Genomic DNA, 18,242 nt, shown 5'->3' with positions numbered 1-18,242 from the left:
AGGTAAGAAGAGTTGGAGGGGCAGAAAAATCAACCATGCTGGAGTTGGGTGCTTGGGCCTGGCCCACATTTAAATGTTGGGTACTTCTGGGTTATTATTAGCCAGGGGCGCATGCGCCCCCAGGGGCGGGCGACTTCACTCGTCAGCCCAGCCCAGCTGCCCAGGCAGCCACAGTTAAGACAGATGTGGGCAGACGAGCCAGTAAACCGGCTCAAACTGCGGGCGCACAGAGCGAAAGGCAGCCTGGCGTTGCGCCATCTTCATCTTCCTTCTTCAGGTTAACAGCAGTGTACCTTTCAAGCCAGGGTGGGAATCAACCTTGCCGCCCAAAATCCCCGAGATGGTTGAAGGTCGCGCCGCTCGAGGCTACTACTGCCAGACCTACAGTAGCCCCAGCTGAAGGTCCCTGATGTCTTCCTTCAGAGTTCCGATGCATTTCAGTTCCGTTGCGCGCGCAGCAGTCCACAGCTCCGCAAGTTCCAGCCCGCAGTTCATCTACACTTCGCATTTTTTCAGCACATCGAGCACCCCTGCGGTGCCTTCGCTGACGGAACTGCTTCCTGCCATGCGCCGAGCTACATCCAGGCTACCTTTCACCCCGATAGCCGTGATAATGACTCCACAGGCCGGCCATTGGTCCGCGGACTGCTATTGGTTATTCACAGTCACTCCAGCGAGATTGCAACTCTCGGGCTGGGATCCCGTATCCGCCACCCGCGGGACGCGGTCGGTAGCAGTTGGCACTGCTAGGCCGCCTCCCATACGCCCACAAATCCCCCTCGCACTGCCAGCCTTCGGTTACCCAATAGGGCGCAGGGAACTCCCAGCCAACAGCCCGCGAGAGAGATGCGCATGCCCCGAGAGACGACCGCAGACTGAAACGCCACCTCGCCACCTGCCGTGCCGAACTATAGCGGACATAGCCGAAGCAGTCGGCGGAAGAATTCCACCGTCTTCTTCGGCCATGTTCGCTTCAGTTCGGCAAGAAAGCGTTACCTTCGTAGCTTCTACCACATATTTTTACAGCCAATCCCCTCCTCGAACCTTTGTACCATGCCACCCCCTTCCTAAAGGAAACTACTGCGGCAGCCATCCTGCTGAAAGCGGTCCTACCAGCACTTTTAAACCTAGCAACGCTTCTAAAACAGCATGTTTTGTGTGTAAACGAGTTCTTTTCTTATAGCGCACAGCGCACAGTATTGGGTCCCAAGATGAAAGTGTAAAAAATACATACACCTAACTGCACGAGCAAAAGTAAAATACTATTCTGAATAAAATATTTATTTAAAAAATACAATGTCTGGAAACTGCCTGGGCAAGCACTGCTTGCCTTGCTTGCCCTGACGAGACGCCATTGATCTGGTCCTTGCTGTTTAAATTAAAATTTTGGCACTCCTGCATTAAGCTGTCATTCCACACAACTTGTTCCAGCAAATAAAGTTAAGTATTCTGTTTTCCAAAGTAGGCAGGCCAACAATTGGTCAGTATTTTCTAGGTGGTTAGTAAATGAAATCTGGACTTTAATCCCAGCGGGGTAACTCAGATTTTCCGCAATTGAGGAATAGGGCAGACTTTGCATTGAGCCATTGGGTTTTGTCAGGATACTCGTGTTTCCCTCACCCATTCATTCTCATAGGTATATATAATCTCTCATCATCTCAAGTGTCTTTGGGACATGGTTAATTTTGGTTAGTATTTTCCTCAGAAATTATGGATGAATATTCAGCTGTCAGACTAAAAATTATGATTAAGTTACCAGTCAGAAAAATGCACTTGTTCATGGGATATATTATTATGTAAGATATTTAGGTTTGCAGAGGTTGAAAGAACCATCTAAGACAAGCTTTGATTAGAAAAAATGTTTGTTTTAGTTGGTATTCTTACAGAAAATAGGTATTTTCATGCTTGTTTACTGCATAATGATGCAGGAAATGTTAATTGATATTTTTTGTGCATCAAAACTGAAAAAAATTGACTGTAACTTGACATACAATTTTTTTCATCTGCGATGATATTCATTTTTTTGTTTTTGTTTTAAGAAATGCAATCGAAACTTTGACACATTTATTTTTGGCTAAAAAAACTTAATCATATTTTGCCACCTGCAGCTGATTAGTTTGCTATTTTTTTTTGTAAAAAAAAAATCATGAGTGAATGCAAGCACATGATGGCGTATGAGTTAGACAATGTAATTCGATGTAACTCTAGGAATAGTGTTTGATCACGTGCTTGCGACTATCCGACTAAGATAGGTTGCTTGCAGCCGCCCGGCACCGGCAAGTCGTTCCTGGCGAAGGCGGTGGCAACAGAGGCCAACAACTCGACCTTCTTCTCGGTGTCCTCCTCGGACCTGGTGTCCAAGTGGCTCGGCGAGTCGGAGAAGCTCGTCAGAAACCTGTTCGAGCTGGCGAGGCAGCACAAGCCCTCCATAGTGTTCATCGACGAGGTGGACTCCCTCTGCTCGTCCAGGTCCGATAACGAGTCCGAGTCTGCCCGGCGGATCAAGACCGAGTTCTTGGTGCAAATGCAAGGTGCGTGCACTTTGTGTTCTCTTATTTAGTCCAGGAAAAGTGAACATTTTACATCTACATTTTTAGTTGTATTTTTTGTATAATATCTTCTCAAGCTCTTATACTTCATTACAGTTTAATGTTCATAAACAGTCTATTATGTGGGATTATTGGAAGGAAATAATTAAATTTTTATCCTGAGCAACTACAACTATAAAAACTGTGACAACATACCACGAATATCAAGTTAAACATATGTCATGTCGAGCCATAAGATGTAGAGTGAAAGTTGCATTGCAAAATATTGTTTAATGTTAGAAAAAACCAAGATGGTGGGGTCCAATTTCTAGGGGCCGGAATAATGAGCATCTTGCTGTAGATACTACAGTGAAACCTCTATTTAAAAAATCTCAAGGGACCAAAATTTGTTGTGTTTGTTGTAAAGGGGTTTGTTAAATGGAGGTTTCGCACAATATATTTCTAGTCATCATAAAGCTTCACATAAATGGCTAGAACTGTATTTCTGACTGTTTAATACAATATGAGGAATTAAACATGAAAAAGTACATAGAATACACTTGTTTAGTGGCCAACCATTTGATGCTTCGAAATTTATCAATTCCCATCCTCAGTGCTTCCTGGCGTGCCTTTTATTGTAAAATCGGCCCAGAGACGTTGATGTTAGATGCCCTAGCCTCCATTAGCCAGTCAAAAAGTATCTTGTCCAAATCATCATTTTTACATACTTTCACAAGTTTTCGATTTGTTCCTACCAGAGAAGCGTTGTTTTCGATCTGTTCCCGGTTGGATAATATGGTCGAAAGTGTAGACGCCGGGATGTCGAAACGTTTAGCTACCTATCACTTTTTTTTCCACCTTCATCAACAGCATTTAAAATTTCTAATTTTATTTTAACGTCAATCTGTCGCCGCTTTTTAGGATTAGAATTCATTTTACAGTTGTACCGTGTTGATTTCCGTAACTACGTGTGGAAATAAATAAACAACAGTGAAAACTGAAAAAACCTAAATTGTACTCCACCATAGATAAATATATTTGCGTGTGCGCATCTATAACCATAGAAACGCAAAATATACTAGTTCGTCTTGCCAGAGCGATGGTACGAGAGGTTTCCGCCACTAGCGCTAAATGTACCCGCCATTTTGAACAAAGTGTGGCATGTATACATGACGTGTGTTATCCATGATGCTTTGTTTATTTATTGTCTTCCGCGATGGTGCATATTATTTTACGGTTATACGCACGTATTTTTTAAGCAGTGAATGCAAAAAAATTAGTGGATGTCTTGTAGGAGATGTTTATTTTTGCGAGTTTTTCAAAAGCGGCAGTTCGTTGTAAAGGGAATTTCACTATTTCGGAACAAATAAAATTCGGTATTTAGAGGTTAAAACAGCATTGAGCTTATGGCGGTTCGGCGGGACCAAAATTTTATTTCGTTGCATGGGGTTTTTCGTTTAATAGAATATTCGTTAATGGAGGTTTTACTGTATTTTTTTTGCTAATATACACATTAATTTTTTTCACCTAAAAAGTTAAAATGTCATTCATTTGTTAGATATCCTTCCTAAAATGCCAACTGAGACCTACACATTTCTTGACAATGTTCAAAATTGTTAAAAAGAAGGCATAGTTTCACACTTAAAAATAAATAACTCTATGCCTTAGAGGCTTTCAGTAACCTGACACTTACCTTAAATTCTTACTTTGCACTTTTGTATGGGACACCTGCACATGTGTAATTAAATTTTTGTAATGTATGTTGGTCACTTAAGACATATCAGTACATCAGTAAATACACAAACACAACAGTTCCTCCACCATCTTTGCTGCAGATTTTCTTGTTTCAAAGATCAAAAATGTTCAGTTTACTTACACGATGAACACAAAACAGGCTGCACTATCTTGCATTTTGCTTTAGCGGGAGTGTGAAGTGAAACACAACAGTGACCACAGCAGTGCTACAGGTACTTGGCATTCCCCCTAATGTTACACTTAACCCATGTTACACTGGTTTTTTTGACTAGTATGCTTTGTGATATTTTCACGTGTGTCTGGCGAGCCAACTTAAAAATATAAGCCCAAATTAATTTATTAATAATTATAAATTAAAACTGCAACTTAATGTTTGCTAGCCATATTGTATGACAGATTTTTTGTGGCTTTTATCTGGAAAGGATGTTTGTACAACAGCTGATAGCGTAGACAGACCTGCGCGTGCATCTCTTCCCCCCTTGTTTGGCTAACTGTATGCCACTGCAAATTTGTTGTTCACAGAAGTTAAAGTAGACTTTGTGGCATTGTGCTCGACTTTTTATTTTTGCCTGCCGAGATTTCGTGCTAACTCAAATTTACAGACGTGCTATTCAAGACTGGGGCAGTAAAATTCACATCGCTCTAAATGAATCCGCGCAATCTGAAGACGTGCTAAGTGAGGGATAGGTGTATTCATAAAAATGCTGGATTATTTAACAAATATGAAACTAAAATATTATTTAATACTTATTTCACCAAAATAGTCTTATTTTGACTGACTTATGATGCACTTGTACAATAAAATAATTTGTAATAAACGTGTCTAGATGAGCTACTCAGAAAAATATAAATTAATTAGCAAATTTTTGAGTGTTTGTAAAATGTGTCAACATGATTAATGTAAAAAAAAGTAACTAATAAGTGATAGAAGATTAAACAACAACATAATAGACATTTTTTCCAATAAATTTAGTTTATATTACTAGTTCATAGAAAATTCATGCCAGATAATTACATTCAATGAATTTACCTTACATTATGGTTTTAAATGTTGTATTGACATGCTTTGTGGTTTTATTTCGGTTTCATCACAATTCACCGTATAAACTTGACCCTACCCATTGCCTATGTCAGTAACCATCCCCATATTAGCCTGGAGTGATTTTGGGAAACATCAGTAAATCCAAAATTGTGGTTGGACGAGCATGATTCGAACCCGGATCCCCTGGAATGCGTGTCCGATGCTGTGCTGCTGCGCTGCCTTGCTCGCCGGGCGTCGAAGGGACGATGACATGTCATGGCCTGTGTCGCAGGCGTGGGCACGGACAACGAGGGAATCCTGGTGCTGGGCGCCACCAACATCCCGTGGGTGCTGGACGCCGCCATCAGGAGGCGGTTTGAGAAGCGCATCTACATCCCGCTGCCCGAGGAGCACGCACGTCTCACCATGTTCAAGTTGCACCTCGGCAGCACCCCGCACACACTCACCGAGGAGGACCTGAAGGTGCTCGCCCAGAAGACCAGCGGGTTAGTTGCTTCACTGGTTCTCCGGCTCGTACCCCTTTAGAGCGAGGCATGTATTTTCTGTAGGGATGGGAAAATCGATTCTTCGATACCCCGACGCCAACCGATTCTGTGAAATTAATCGAGAATCGGGGAAAAAAGTCGATTATTTGCATTTTCGATTACCTAACCTAATCTTTGCGTCACAATTTATCTACAAACATACAAAAAATATGTGGTACTGGAATAAAAATGCCAAAACCAGCATAATATGCTTACTAAAATAATTTTCCGTGCAAATTTTAAACATTCGGAAGTTTAGTGAAGATTTTTGCCCATTACTGTTCATAAATCAGCTATACACGTCTGTTTACAAACAAATACAGTAGAACCCTGTTATAACGAATCTGAAGGGAGTAGTTTATATGTTCACTATAGAGGGGAAACTTTATATCTGGGAAAACTTTTATATTGGCAATACATACTCAAAAGAAAAATCTTAACTACACATAGGCCTAAGCCATGAAAAGAACGAATTAAAATACTCAAAGCAACAGTTTTATGAGCAAATGCAGATAATATATTTAATGAACTACACTTTCTATTACCTAATGGTTCTTGGAAATCTGCGTATTATCCTTTTTTCGGGCATTTAATACTCTGTGACGTTATCGCAGCTTGAGAAAGAAGATTGTTCAGCTTGTTTAATATTGTACTTAATGTGGATGTTGCAATTCCCAGTTCCTTTGCTATTAACACGTGCGGGATAGTGGGGTTGGAGTCTCCCTTTTCAATAATGTCCAGTTTATTTCGCACAGATAATGCCTTACGTTTTTTACCGCGTTTTCACCTTTTTTTATGTACGTACTTCTTATTGAAGCACATTTGCAGCTTAATAACACGTAATTCTTTTTACCGTCAAAAGTAAATAAACGAAAAATAACGAGTCTGGTGCATCAAAGATTACAACGTATCATTTAGTATCGCAGTTGCTAAAGCTGGAACGAAATTTTCTCACTTTCTATGGAAAAATTTTGTCCGAAGAATTCTATCTAGTGGTAGTCTTACGAACCTTACCCGATCAAAATGTCCGAAACGTGAACGATAAAAATGAGACGTAAAAATATTGAATTTGCTGCTATAATGTACATACGTATTTGTGTGGCGGTAATTTATTTATAATTTTGACAAAACAATAAATGTACATGCGTTCGCCCATTCTTTAACTATGCAGGGAAAACTATTTTTTATTTTCACCAAACTGATCACCATTTTTGGCTACACGTAGCCTACCGAGGCCACTCGAATACGACTTGTTTATAATATGAACAGTGGACAATCGAGTAGCGTATTGCGGAGAAAAACTTCAATGTGATCCAGAAGAGACGTTTTGTGAAAAAAGTTTTAATTATATGAAAATATTTGAGATAAATGTGCATTATGTCGGCAAAATTTGTTCGTGGTACACGGGAAAACGTATCAACATTGACAAAAGTTGTGCGCTATATCCAATAAATTAATACATAACCTCAAATCATTTTGCCGGGACTGAGACGGAAATTCACAATAAACGGGAATTCATTATAGGCGGGTTCACTATAAACGGGTTCTACTGTATATACCCTTAATTTTAACTACATATTGTTTTGATTTACATCGACTAACCATTTTATATTCCACGGTAATTATTGGTAATAAAAAGGAATATAAAAATTTTATTGTATCTTCGCCACAACGAAAATATGAACGCCGAGGACTCGTACCAATAACATAATAAAATTGCGTAACGTTACGTACAAATGTACCATACCTTTAAACATTTTAAATGAATTTATACTTATAATTGCCCCAACTGTTAATAGTTACACTTATTACTGCCGTCTTTAAATATTATATATTAGGCGTGTTAAGGTTATGATTAGCTTAGCATAGCAACATGACATCGCGAGATAACAAAAATGTAGTAGCCATAGAGTATATCTCCATGAAGTAAATACATTGCTACAGCTTACTGTATGGCACAATATAACAGTTTGCTACGAGAAAAAAAAAACGGGCGTTTTCATTCTGTCCTTGGAAAGCATCGGCAAAACGTAAACACGTACCTACTAAGTAAGTTATATTGATTGCAGCGACTTCACTTTGAAATTGTTGTATATCTGGAAGAATTTGTACTGTGCTGTTTAAAATGCTTTAAAAACATTGTATACTTCCGAGTGTTTACTACGTTTTTATTAATTACGATCATGTCAAGTGAAGTCTGGGAGAATTTTTTTATTGATCCAAACTACAACAGATATGCAATTTGCCAAATTTGTAGTACGAAAATTTCACGAGGTGGTACTTCAAAAACAACAACAAACATGAAAAAACATCTTGGGAAACATACTGCTTTTTTTGAAGACTGCAGAATGGAATTTACTTGCCCATGTGTCTGACCTACTGAGCATTTTCAACCATGCTAGACTTGCTGTTTGTTCTGCAACTGTGACTGCATCAGAGGCAATACCGATTGTTAACAGCACACGTAGAGAGCTACAAAATCCAGCACCCAATGGCTCAGGAATTCTGGGTTATGAAAAATGATCTCATTTCTTCATTGAACTTAAGGTATGCAGAAGTGGAGCAAGAATCGATAGGGAATCGAGAATAGATACAGAATTGAGAATCGATAGAGAATCGAGAATTGGGTATCGAGAATTGATATATTGGAATCGTCCCATCCCTAATTTTCTGCATACATAATGTCATTATAATTTATTTACTGTAATTCATTCACTGTAATGTATTTGAATATTTACCTCTTAATATGTAGTATTTTGCTAAGGGAAAAAATTATGGATTACAGGATTACCTTAAATCATCCAATCTCTGCAGGAATGCAAATTTGTGTAGATTTCTCTTCAATTTGTATGGTATTACTAAGTTAAATAGGTTATGAAATTGAAATTCCTAGTTGTAAAGTTTTCCAGCATTAAAATTTTTTTTTCTGACTTGATAAATGTTTTAACAGGATTATGTTGTTTAATGAAAGTCATATTTGTGCATGCCTGTAGCAGTATGCAATCATAGTCATACTCATCAGTAATTAAAACCTACAAATACTTAATGAAATTAGTGTTAAATAATTACATGTTTAGAACTTGTGCCATAATTTGTTGCATGTAAGACATGTCATATAAATCAAGGTCAAATGTTTTGTATTGAAAACTGGAAAATATTTTTACCTTCATATGAAACATGAGAGCACTTGCTCTTGTTTATAGAAGTTGCACACTCTTGCATGTTATGTTGAAATAATGCGTGTGTAAAATAGGAATGGACACTCCGTGTAAGTGTCTGGAATGTTTGAGTATGGAGAGGTGGAGGTGTTTTTGTTTTGCCTACTGTACATTGTTCCCTCACCCCTCCCTTGGCTAGGTGGCTACGGTGACTTGCAGTGGCGCAAATCTGTAGAATTTGCAAGGGGGGTCCGTGCGGCTGAGAGATTTGTGATTGGGTTGTAACTGACACAAGACATCTCTGAATAGAGTGCTTATATGTTGTATACTGCCCATATTTTTGGCCTATATACAGATGACAATAAACAGAAAACTTAAAAAATATACAGAAATATTTTCATAAAACATAGTTTTGTGGTTTACGTTTATCAACCCCGTTTCACAGTCACGATTTTGCAAGCGCAAGTGGGCCGCCTCAGTGAGGGGCTTCTTAATTCCAGAAGGTCCCAGGCCCCCCTGGCCCCTTTGACATAAACACCCACGGTGCCACGGTGCCACGGATGGATGTCGCCACTTTGTGTGATAACACTGCTTGCAGAGAAGGAAGGGAAGGATTGGAGCCTGGAACTTGTGAACCAGCAGTTTAATAAACTGCCCTGCAGTGTAGGAAAAAATATACTGGCAGAAGGGATTAACACTGTTAACAGTATCAGGCTACATCAATCAGGACATTATGCTAGTCATTTACGAACCTTTAAAACTTGCAGTAACTGCTCCCTGAGGATGGCGACTGCAATGTCAACCGAAACGTCGGTGAATTATTCGCCTAGGACACGACTACAACCCAGAAGCCACACTCATTGTTCAATATTTTCTACACTTTCAGACTCCAGCAACAGCATTTAACCCCTTAAAGACCACTATTATAAAAAATAAAGTTAAAAAATTTTCACTAGTGTTTTTATTGTTTAATAGGGATATTATTTACATAAAATATGAGTTCAAAGTTTATTCTTACTTTATTATATAAAATTCAATTATGAATCAAATTTGATACACTGGTCAACAAGTGGTAAATGTCGCACCAAATATTTAGTGGCAGATAAATTCCTAAAATTGTCCAGATAAGTATTGTAATAAATACACAAAAGAATTTTTTTCATAAATCCGAATTACACTGAAAAGAATAACTTGGTTTGTGTGCCTTTAAGATTTACTATGGTTGTAACAATGCTAACAGTACAATAAATAATACAGTACAATAGGAACACACTGTTGTAGCATTTCTTAGTAATTCATCCAATGTTGCTAACAATGCAAATTATTTGTGTATAGTAGGAATGTATAGTTGTAGCATTTCTTAGTATTACATCAATGATTTTCTTATGTCATAACAATGCTTATAGTAGAAAAAACAATGCTGAACAGAAAGAACATGATAACATATCTATGGTCATTATAATGCTAACAGTATAACATATTATACAATACAGTAGGAACGTGCCATTGTGGCATTTATTAGTAAGACATCCCAGATTTTTAAAAGTCATTACAATGCTAAGAGTTAAAACAACATGTTGCACAGTAGGAACATGTCATTGTGGCATCCCTTAGACATAATTTGAAACACAGCAATAATATAGTCCACCATGAAATGAAAAATGATACATTGGCTCATTGTAACAAAACAAATCTAAAAGTTTTGTATGAAATCCCATTTAGGAATGAAATTCCACAAAACAATTTTTATGTTTTGTGATGCATAAGTGCACCTTACACTTGGTACAATAAAAACTTGTCAAGCCTTTACATAACATAAATTTACATCTTTGCCTGCACTCTTGGACCTTGGGCCAGTGACCGAAACCATCCCTCTTCAACACAAATGATGGCAAGATAGCGGCTGATTTTTTCTTCTTCTTCTTCATGTACTCGTGGTCTACTGCAGCTTGAGAATTTACATAAGATATATTTACAGCTTTGCCTGCACTCTTAGACCTTGGGCCAGTGACAGATACCATACCTCTTCAACACAAATGATGGCAGGACAGTGGCTGATTTTTTTTCTTCTTCTTCTTCTTCTTCTTCTTCTTCTTCATGTACTCGTGTCTACTGCAGCTTGAGAAGATGATCTGCCAAGCTTCTTCATATCGATGCCTTGCTTGCAGAGATGTTCAGCAACATAAGTTCTGAAGAACAGAAGATCCAGGCAGTCATTTTTGCAAAGATTTTGGGAGTTGCAGTCACTTCTGTACAAAAGCCATTAGTTGACAAGCACAAGGTCAATAAAGTGAAAAAAGAAACGCAAGTATAATTTCTTTGAGCGGATTTGAATTCTGTAATATGCTATTAGAGCATCCATTAGGTCCACACCTCCCATGAATTTATTGTATGTGGTAACTGCTCTAGGACATGAAACTTCAGTTGAAGCCTTCTGTTTGCTGTCATATCTTTTCACATTGCTAACAGGATAATATGCAGATTTGAAAGTTGAGCAAACTACTACACAACGATTATCGCACCATTTTACTGCTCTGATATCAATATCATCAATGTTTGTTTCTTTCTCTTCAATGCAACCTCTTCCTTTCTTTTTCATTTCCTTGTCACTGGAAAAAAGATAGACCAGAGTATCTGTTTAGTCTCACAGTAGGTACTGAGAGATCCAATTCCAAGCTTTCCGAGTGTTACAAGTAAGCCCGGTGATGAAAACCAATTGTCAAAATACAACAAATAGTTTTGGTGACCTGTAGAACATTCACTGTGGTTAGCAATCCAGTCTCTGTCATCATCACTATCGTCAAAATTATCGTCTTGTGAACTGTCAGGCAGAACTGCTACGTTCTTTATCTGGCACACGACTCATCTGTAAATAAACAAGTCATTAACATAAGCAAATGAAAATATATGCATCTGTTTCAAGATCTTATCAGTAGGTACTAAATAGTTTTCAGTTATTGAGCCAAAATAGCGTACACTTTACATTCAAATATCAACCAATACATTGAAATTATTTAATAGTTGATGCAAAATCAAACTAACGCCTCATATCTTGAACATTTCATTATTTTAGATCTTAAAAATTTACATAACCTAAAATTGGACATTTTCCATTGGTGCCCAATGTAACTAATTTGATACATAAACATTTTTGTTATTTCAGAACATAAAAATGCATCAAATTATAAACTTCTTGGTATACACAGTTAGCTAAAAGTATAAGGTATAAGATGATATTTTTTATGTAGGAGAAATATTATAATTACCTTTGTTTGGCGAATATCAACTCAGTCAATTTGAGAGTATTCTTCACAAGATGGCTGCTATGGAAAACAACAGCACCATAGATTACACTAACAACAGTATGGCAAAACTTGTGGCTAAAAAATATCACTGAAGTGTTTCTAGACACATTACCAAAGAGATATAATGAATATTTGGACAAAAAATAATATTTATAAGGTTAAACAAATTATGTATCAAATATGTTACGGTGGACTATAAGGGGTTAAGTAGTACTGTGAAAAGTCCTTAACCCAGAATTCTGTAGTTTGGCACATTTTGTAATCTGGCACCATCAAGTGGCTCACAGTTTTTTTTGAATGGATTCTGGCTGTTGACCGGGCTACCATGTCTACTGTATTTACCCACGTATGAATAGCATATTTTATGCTGATTTTTAGTGTAAAAAAATGTACTGCAAACCAAATTGAATTTTGGTTACAGAAAATTTATATCGAACTGTGTGGTGGAATATGTTCGTAAATAACTAACTTATGTTGTTTTTAATAAATGTAACTCCACGAGTAAGTATAATTGTTTAATCAAAACAGCTCCCCAGTCACTTGAAGTTCAGTGAACAGTGCAGTTATTGTATGTGCCATGTCTGCCGCCCAACCTATTGCGGTGTTGGCAAATAACGCGTCTGCTGCGCTGCGAGGGCAAGAAGAGGAAAGGAAAATCTAAAAATAAACCAGCCAGAGGGAGAGTGTGTGTGCATGTGTATGCGTGAGGCTATATGGTAGTGATGACGGTATTCCCTCCCTCTCTTGGTAAATGTCCTGTGAACTGGCACCCACTCAATTAACGTGTGTTTCTTCAACAGGTGTCGAGAAGCAACTACGCCCAATCATTGCTTTTGAATGAGATTTCTCACTCTTTCAACTGAATATACTGTGACAAAACTGCAGCCATCGCTGGTGTTTATTAGAGCACTTTTTATATTCCTCCATCCTGCATCTAGTTTTGGTTTTTATTGATGGAACCGACAAACGAGTAGCTTGCCGCCTCATCTCTCTCCACAGCAAAGGGACTAAAAAAATAAAATACAATGGAGGAAAGGTAAACAAGTCTTCTCCTGCCATATTAGGAAGTGCGGGAATTAGATGGGTCTAAATTTTGGAGGGGGGGGAGGAGTGGGTCGCCGCAAACCCTCCCACAAAGAAGAGCATAGGGTCAACGTCAGTGTTATATTTATTACGGAACTCTAGTGAAGACAGATATATGTTGTTTCGGCCCATACGCAGGTGCAACCCTTACGGTGAAAATGTTAGTTTTGGTTTGCCCAAAATTAAGGGTGTGACTATAAATATTGTAATAACTGCATTGCTAGCATTTTAATTAGTGGTGCACCGATATGACTTTACCGATTACCGATTCGATTACCGATTATGAGAGCAATAATCGGCAGATACCGATTCAGTTACCGATTATAATGAAGAAATTTTTTTAAGTGTAATAATGCACACAAAATTTTTTATTCCCATGTGAATTTAATAACAAGATTAGGTAAAATCGAGAATACAGTTATAATAACAGTATAAAAATATATAAAATACACTATTAAGTCATTGCAAAGTGTAAATTAAATTAACTTCTATTTAAATATTTGTTATTGTAAACAACTTGAACTACAGTCTAATAATTGTAATTTTCAATGGGTAAGTTTTTGTTGCGGAAAACTAGCATTATTATCGACTATCACATAAGGTTGCATCAAGAAATTACCGTTTAACAATGTAAACATGCTGCTTTATTTTGTTCACTTGAGTTTATAGAAAAATGTTTCCACACTTCACTTTTTTTCTCCCTACTCGCCATCTCACTATAATTATATAAAAATGACTCAAAACCAATTCTAGCACATGTGATTTTATTTATGTTGACTGAATATATAAAATTATAAATACTTTTTCACTTTTCACGTCACATACAAATAACAAACGGATAATGTTACCAAAGACGCCCATAACAAGTTTGTAAAACGCAGTGATAAAAACTAGACGGTATCGGGACCACGATTTTGAACCGCTACTACGACTCGAAAAGATTGATTGTCATAGAATCCACTGCAACTGCTTGTGGTATTTTGATTGCTTGCCATCTATTTTACGTATCTGGCTATAGGTAATGTACAAGGCCACTATACAAAAGACGAAACGTAAATAAACGTGTAGGAAAAATGTATTTTTTATTGTTAGAGGCAATGAAATTTATTAAACTTAACGAAATATCTGTAATTATGATATGACAGAGTTAGATGTATTTTGTAATATATACAAATATTACGGTATTTCGTCCTAAAATGTGTAACAAAATATTACACGGTAAAAACCTACTTAATTACGCCGGGACGTAAATAATCGGCAAAGTAATCGTTAAGATAATCGCCGATTATGATTAATCGGTAAGTACCCAAAATCGCCGATTACGATTCATCGGTATCCGCATCGGTGCACCACTAATTTTAATAGTACTATCAGAGTTTATTCGAACTGTCAATTTTCATTTCAGTTTTTCCTGTTTTCTAGTAGGTGACATTTTACATTTTCACATTTGGTATTATTCTTAAAATTGTATTGAATTTTCAAAAATCTGGCAAATTCACTAATTCAGCATGGCTGTAAGTACTGTTACATAAGACAACCCATAATGTTAGATGTACAGCAACATAATCTTCTCGGGCTTTCCAAAAATACCAATCTTGTATTCGAAATATTATCCTAACAATAGAACTAAAATATTGTGTGTCAAGAGAGTTCATGTATGAAATGTGTTTCTGGTTATCTAGCTTGGTGGTAAAGCTGCGTGATGTGTTTTTGAAACCAAGCATGTTGTTCACTTGCGCAGGTACTCGGGAGCGGATATAAGCATCGTAGTTCGTGACGCGCTGATGCAGCCCGTGCGCAAGGTCCAGACAGCCACACACTTCAAGCGAGTGCGCGGTCCGTCGCCCGTCAACCCGGACCAGATCGTGGATGATCTGCTGACCCCGTGCAGTCCTGGGGTGCCTGGAGCCATCGAGATGACGTGGATGGACGTGCCCAGTGACAAGTTGTTCGAGCCTCCTGTGTCGATGGTGAGTGGTGGCAGCTAGCTGAGAGTCGTGTTCAGGAACGTTGAACAGTTAGAAAATTATATTTACTCAACCGAGCTATGTGGCACAGTTTTTTTAAGATTGGTATTCACATGTGGGAGGATCCGGGTTTAAATTCTGGTCCGTATATCCTTATTTCCGCTTTCCTGAAATCATTCTAGTCTATTGCTGAGATCAGACATTTTTGTGTGGCTGGCAATGATTAGGATTTTTCTATTTAATGTATGAAGTATGACAATTCTGTAGGCAATTATGAGCCCTGATAATGAACAATGATACCATTTACCTTCAAGCTACAGTAAAACCTCACAACTAACCCCTTTTGTAATGAAATCCTCACCATAACGAAACAGCTGTTAGGTCCCGCCAAAACGCTGTATACTAATTAGTGATGGGTCGATTCTGGAATCGGTCGGTTCCACCGATACCAGAATAATCGTGGGATTCAGAATACAATGGTTTTGGAAACGATAATAACTAGGGATGGGGCGAATCCTGATTTCCTCGAATCCGAATCCTAACTCGAATCCTTGACTGGAATTGCCGAATCTCGAACCCAAACCCGAATCTTTTAATAGATGATGTCCACATATCTAATGTAAGTGAGATGTATTCTGCTTGCACTAAAAGTCCCTTGACTTTATCACATGTAGATTGGTACATTTCTGGTATAAGTGTATATAAAGACAACAATTTTTTCTTGAGAAATTTCAGTTTTCGTACAGATTAGCGGTTAGGATTTTTTCTATAAATAAGCTAGAGGTCTGCGACCCTAAGAATTTTACTTCGAGCCGAGCTCGAGCTTTTGTGGTACAGTTACACTTTTGGGAAATTATTTTTATCTTAAACTTAATATCATGTTTGAATAAAGTATTAAAATGAAGTGGGCTTATTAATTTTGGGTAAATATTTACAGAGTGTGTATACATTTTGCACTGCTAGAAAAAAAAATTTTTTTTTTCATTGAATCTTACCTGTTTCCATTGGTTCATTAGTAACTGATATCATCCAACTAACATAACCAAGTATATGTTTGTGTAAATGTAACATATCTTTGGAAAAATTTCACCCTTGTCAATTTTTCTGGAGTCCTTACTGAGCTTCAACAAACTTAGCACCAAAAATCATGTTGTTTGAAAAGTACATTCACATTGTTTCAACATTTCCACTTTTCAGCACAATAATTCTGAGAGAGATTGTCACAGAGTATTAAATTCTGTTCTTTAATCTATCATTCAGAACAATAATTTGTTCTGCACGTTCAGGAGTTAAATTAGCTCTACGATTGGAGATAGTGTTTCCAGCAAAAGAGAAGCGTCTCTCGCTGGCAACCTGCTTGGCTGGAATGCTTTAGTAAAATTGCTTAACCTCAAAATTAGTGTCATAAATATCTGTAACTGGTCATTAAAGTTTAATCAATTGAAAGTAATAAAAATAAAAACATTTTACTTCATTCAATTTACACTTGCAAAAAAAAACATACACACAATAAACCTACATGGAAATTAAAGTCTTTTTCAATATCCTGAAGTCTGAAATATGTTTACTCATGTCATTAAATGTAGAGCTGTATTGAAGAAGCCGATTTTGCCAATATTTAGTTGAATCGGCATTTCTGCCGACTTCCGATACAGTACGCTCGTTAATTTTCGGCCGATATTACTGAAAAACGAAAGAGACTGCCATAACCTAAAAATCCACGAGTACCATTTTCACTTTTCGTAGTAGTACTGCATTCTTTCAGATCGCATTATTTCTTAGCAACATGTGCCAACCGTACTTATCAAAGTTTAACATCCTTTTTTTTTTTAACAATGTTCTTTAATTTAATATGTCATAAATAAATAATACATTACTATCACGGTAAATATACATCTCAGTTGTTACGGTAACTATAGTGCAAATATGGTAGCTATCATGCTTCTGTAGTAATTATGGTATTCTACAAAGAATCTTGTTCTTTTTATGGTAATTATCTTAAAATAACTATTGGGTTTGTACTGTAGTTATGGTACATCATCCATATTTCTTCGTATGTTGTTGTTCATTTGTCTTTTCTTCATATTTATTTACGTGCGCCATTATTTGAGACAAGAAGTTTCAGAAAAAATTTTAACGGACATTATATCACACATTTAATGGCGTAAATGACGAGACCTCGGGCAATTAAAACGCTTTATACGGAAAAACCTACCATGCGGGACCTCGTAAGCGAGTTTTACTGTATTTTTTTCCCGTAAATAGTAAAAACCGAATCCTTTGACGAATCCTATATCAGATCCGCCGAACCTTCGAATCCCTAGGATTCGGCGGATTCGGCGGATATTGGATTCGGTCGCCCCATCCCTAATAATAACCGATTCCTGCATTGTTTTTAAGTTTTCAAAATACATCTCCTACGCAACGTAAGAAAATATTAAAATGCATGCAAATATAATTTTTAAACTACATAATAATCTTTTTTTACTAACTGATTTACGAATTACGGTGATTAACGTATTTATTTACTTGCACCGCCATTTTCCCTACAGTACAAATGCAGTATATACTTTCCCGCTTTAAAAGCGAAAGCATTTTTCGGAAATTACGTTGCAGCAGCACTGCATTTAATAGTAAACCTTCAAAAATAATTATACAAAACCATAAATGTTTAAAGAAAATTATGTAAATGTAAACGGCAAGTAAAATAATGTAAACGTTAACTATTTTATCATGGCTGCTACATTTGCCATTGTAAACAACCTAATTTTTTGTTTGTGCTACCTGCCATGGTAAACCATACGGCCATGAACCAAATCTTTGGTGACGTGAACGTGAAAATTAAGATGTTTCACATCTCTGCACTTTAAACAATTAAAA

At 37.3% G+C, this 18,242-nt stretch overlaps 1 protein-coding gene and 1 long non-coding RNA gene across 2 annotated transcripts in view; one reads left to right on the top strand and one right to left on the bottom strand.

The window, feature by feature from the left end:
- Positions 1–18,242, top strand: part of LOC134546143 (vacuolar protein sorting-associated protein 4) — a 51,157-nt gene that overhangs the window by 23,502 nt on the left and 9,413 nt on the right. The window contains exons 6-8 of the mRNA XM_063388696.1: positions 2,264–2,531; positions 5,597–5,810; positions 15,137–15,365. Coding sequence (XP_063244766.1) covers positions 2,264–2,531; positions 5,597–5,810; positions 15,137–15,365 — 711 coding nt within the window. The remainder of the gene's footprint in view (positions 1–2,263; positions 2,532–5,596; positions 5,811–15,136; positions 15,366–18,242) is intronic.
- Positions 11,224–12,494, bottom strand: LOC134546144 (uncharacterized). The gene is made up of 2 exons (XR_010079083.1): positions 12,274–12,494; positions 11,224–11,873 (listed from the first exon to the last, which is right to left on the bottom strand). It is a non-coding gene; the product is annotated as an uncharacterized LOC134546144 (long non-coding RNA).

Source organism: Bacillus rossius, chromosome 1 (assembly GCF_032445375.1).
Source record: "Bacillus rossius redtenbacheri isolate Brsri chromosome 1, Brsri_v3, whole genome shotgun sequence".
In the NCBI taxonomy this organism is placed as follows: Eukaryota; Metazoa; Arthropoda; class Insecta; order Phasmatodea; family Bacillidae; genus Bacillus; species Bacillus rossius.
This window is presented reverse-complemented; position numbering and strand designations above follow the sequence as displayed.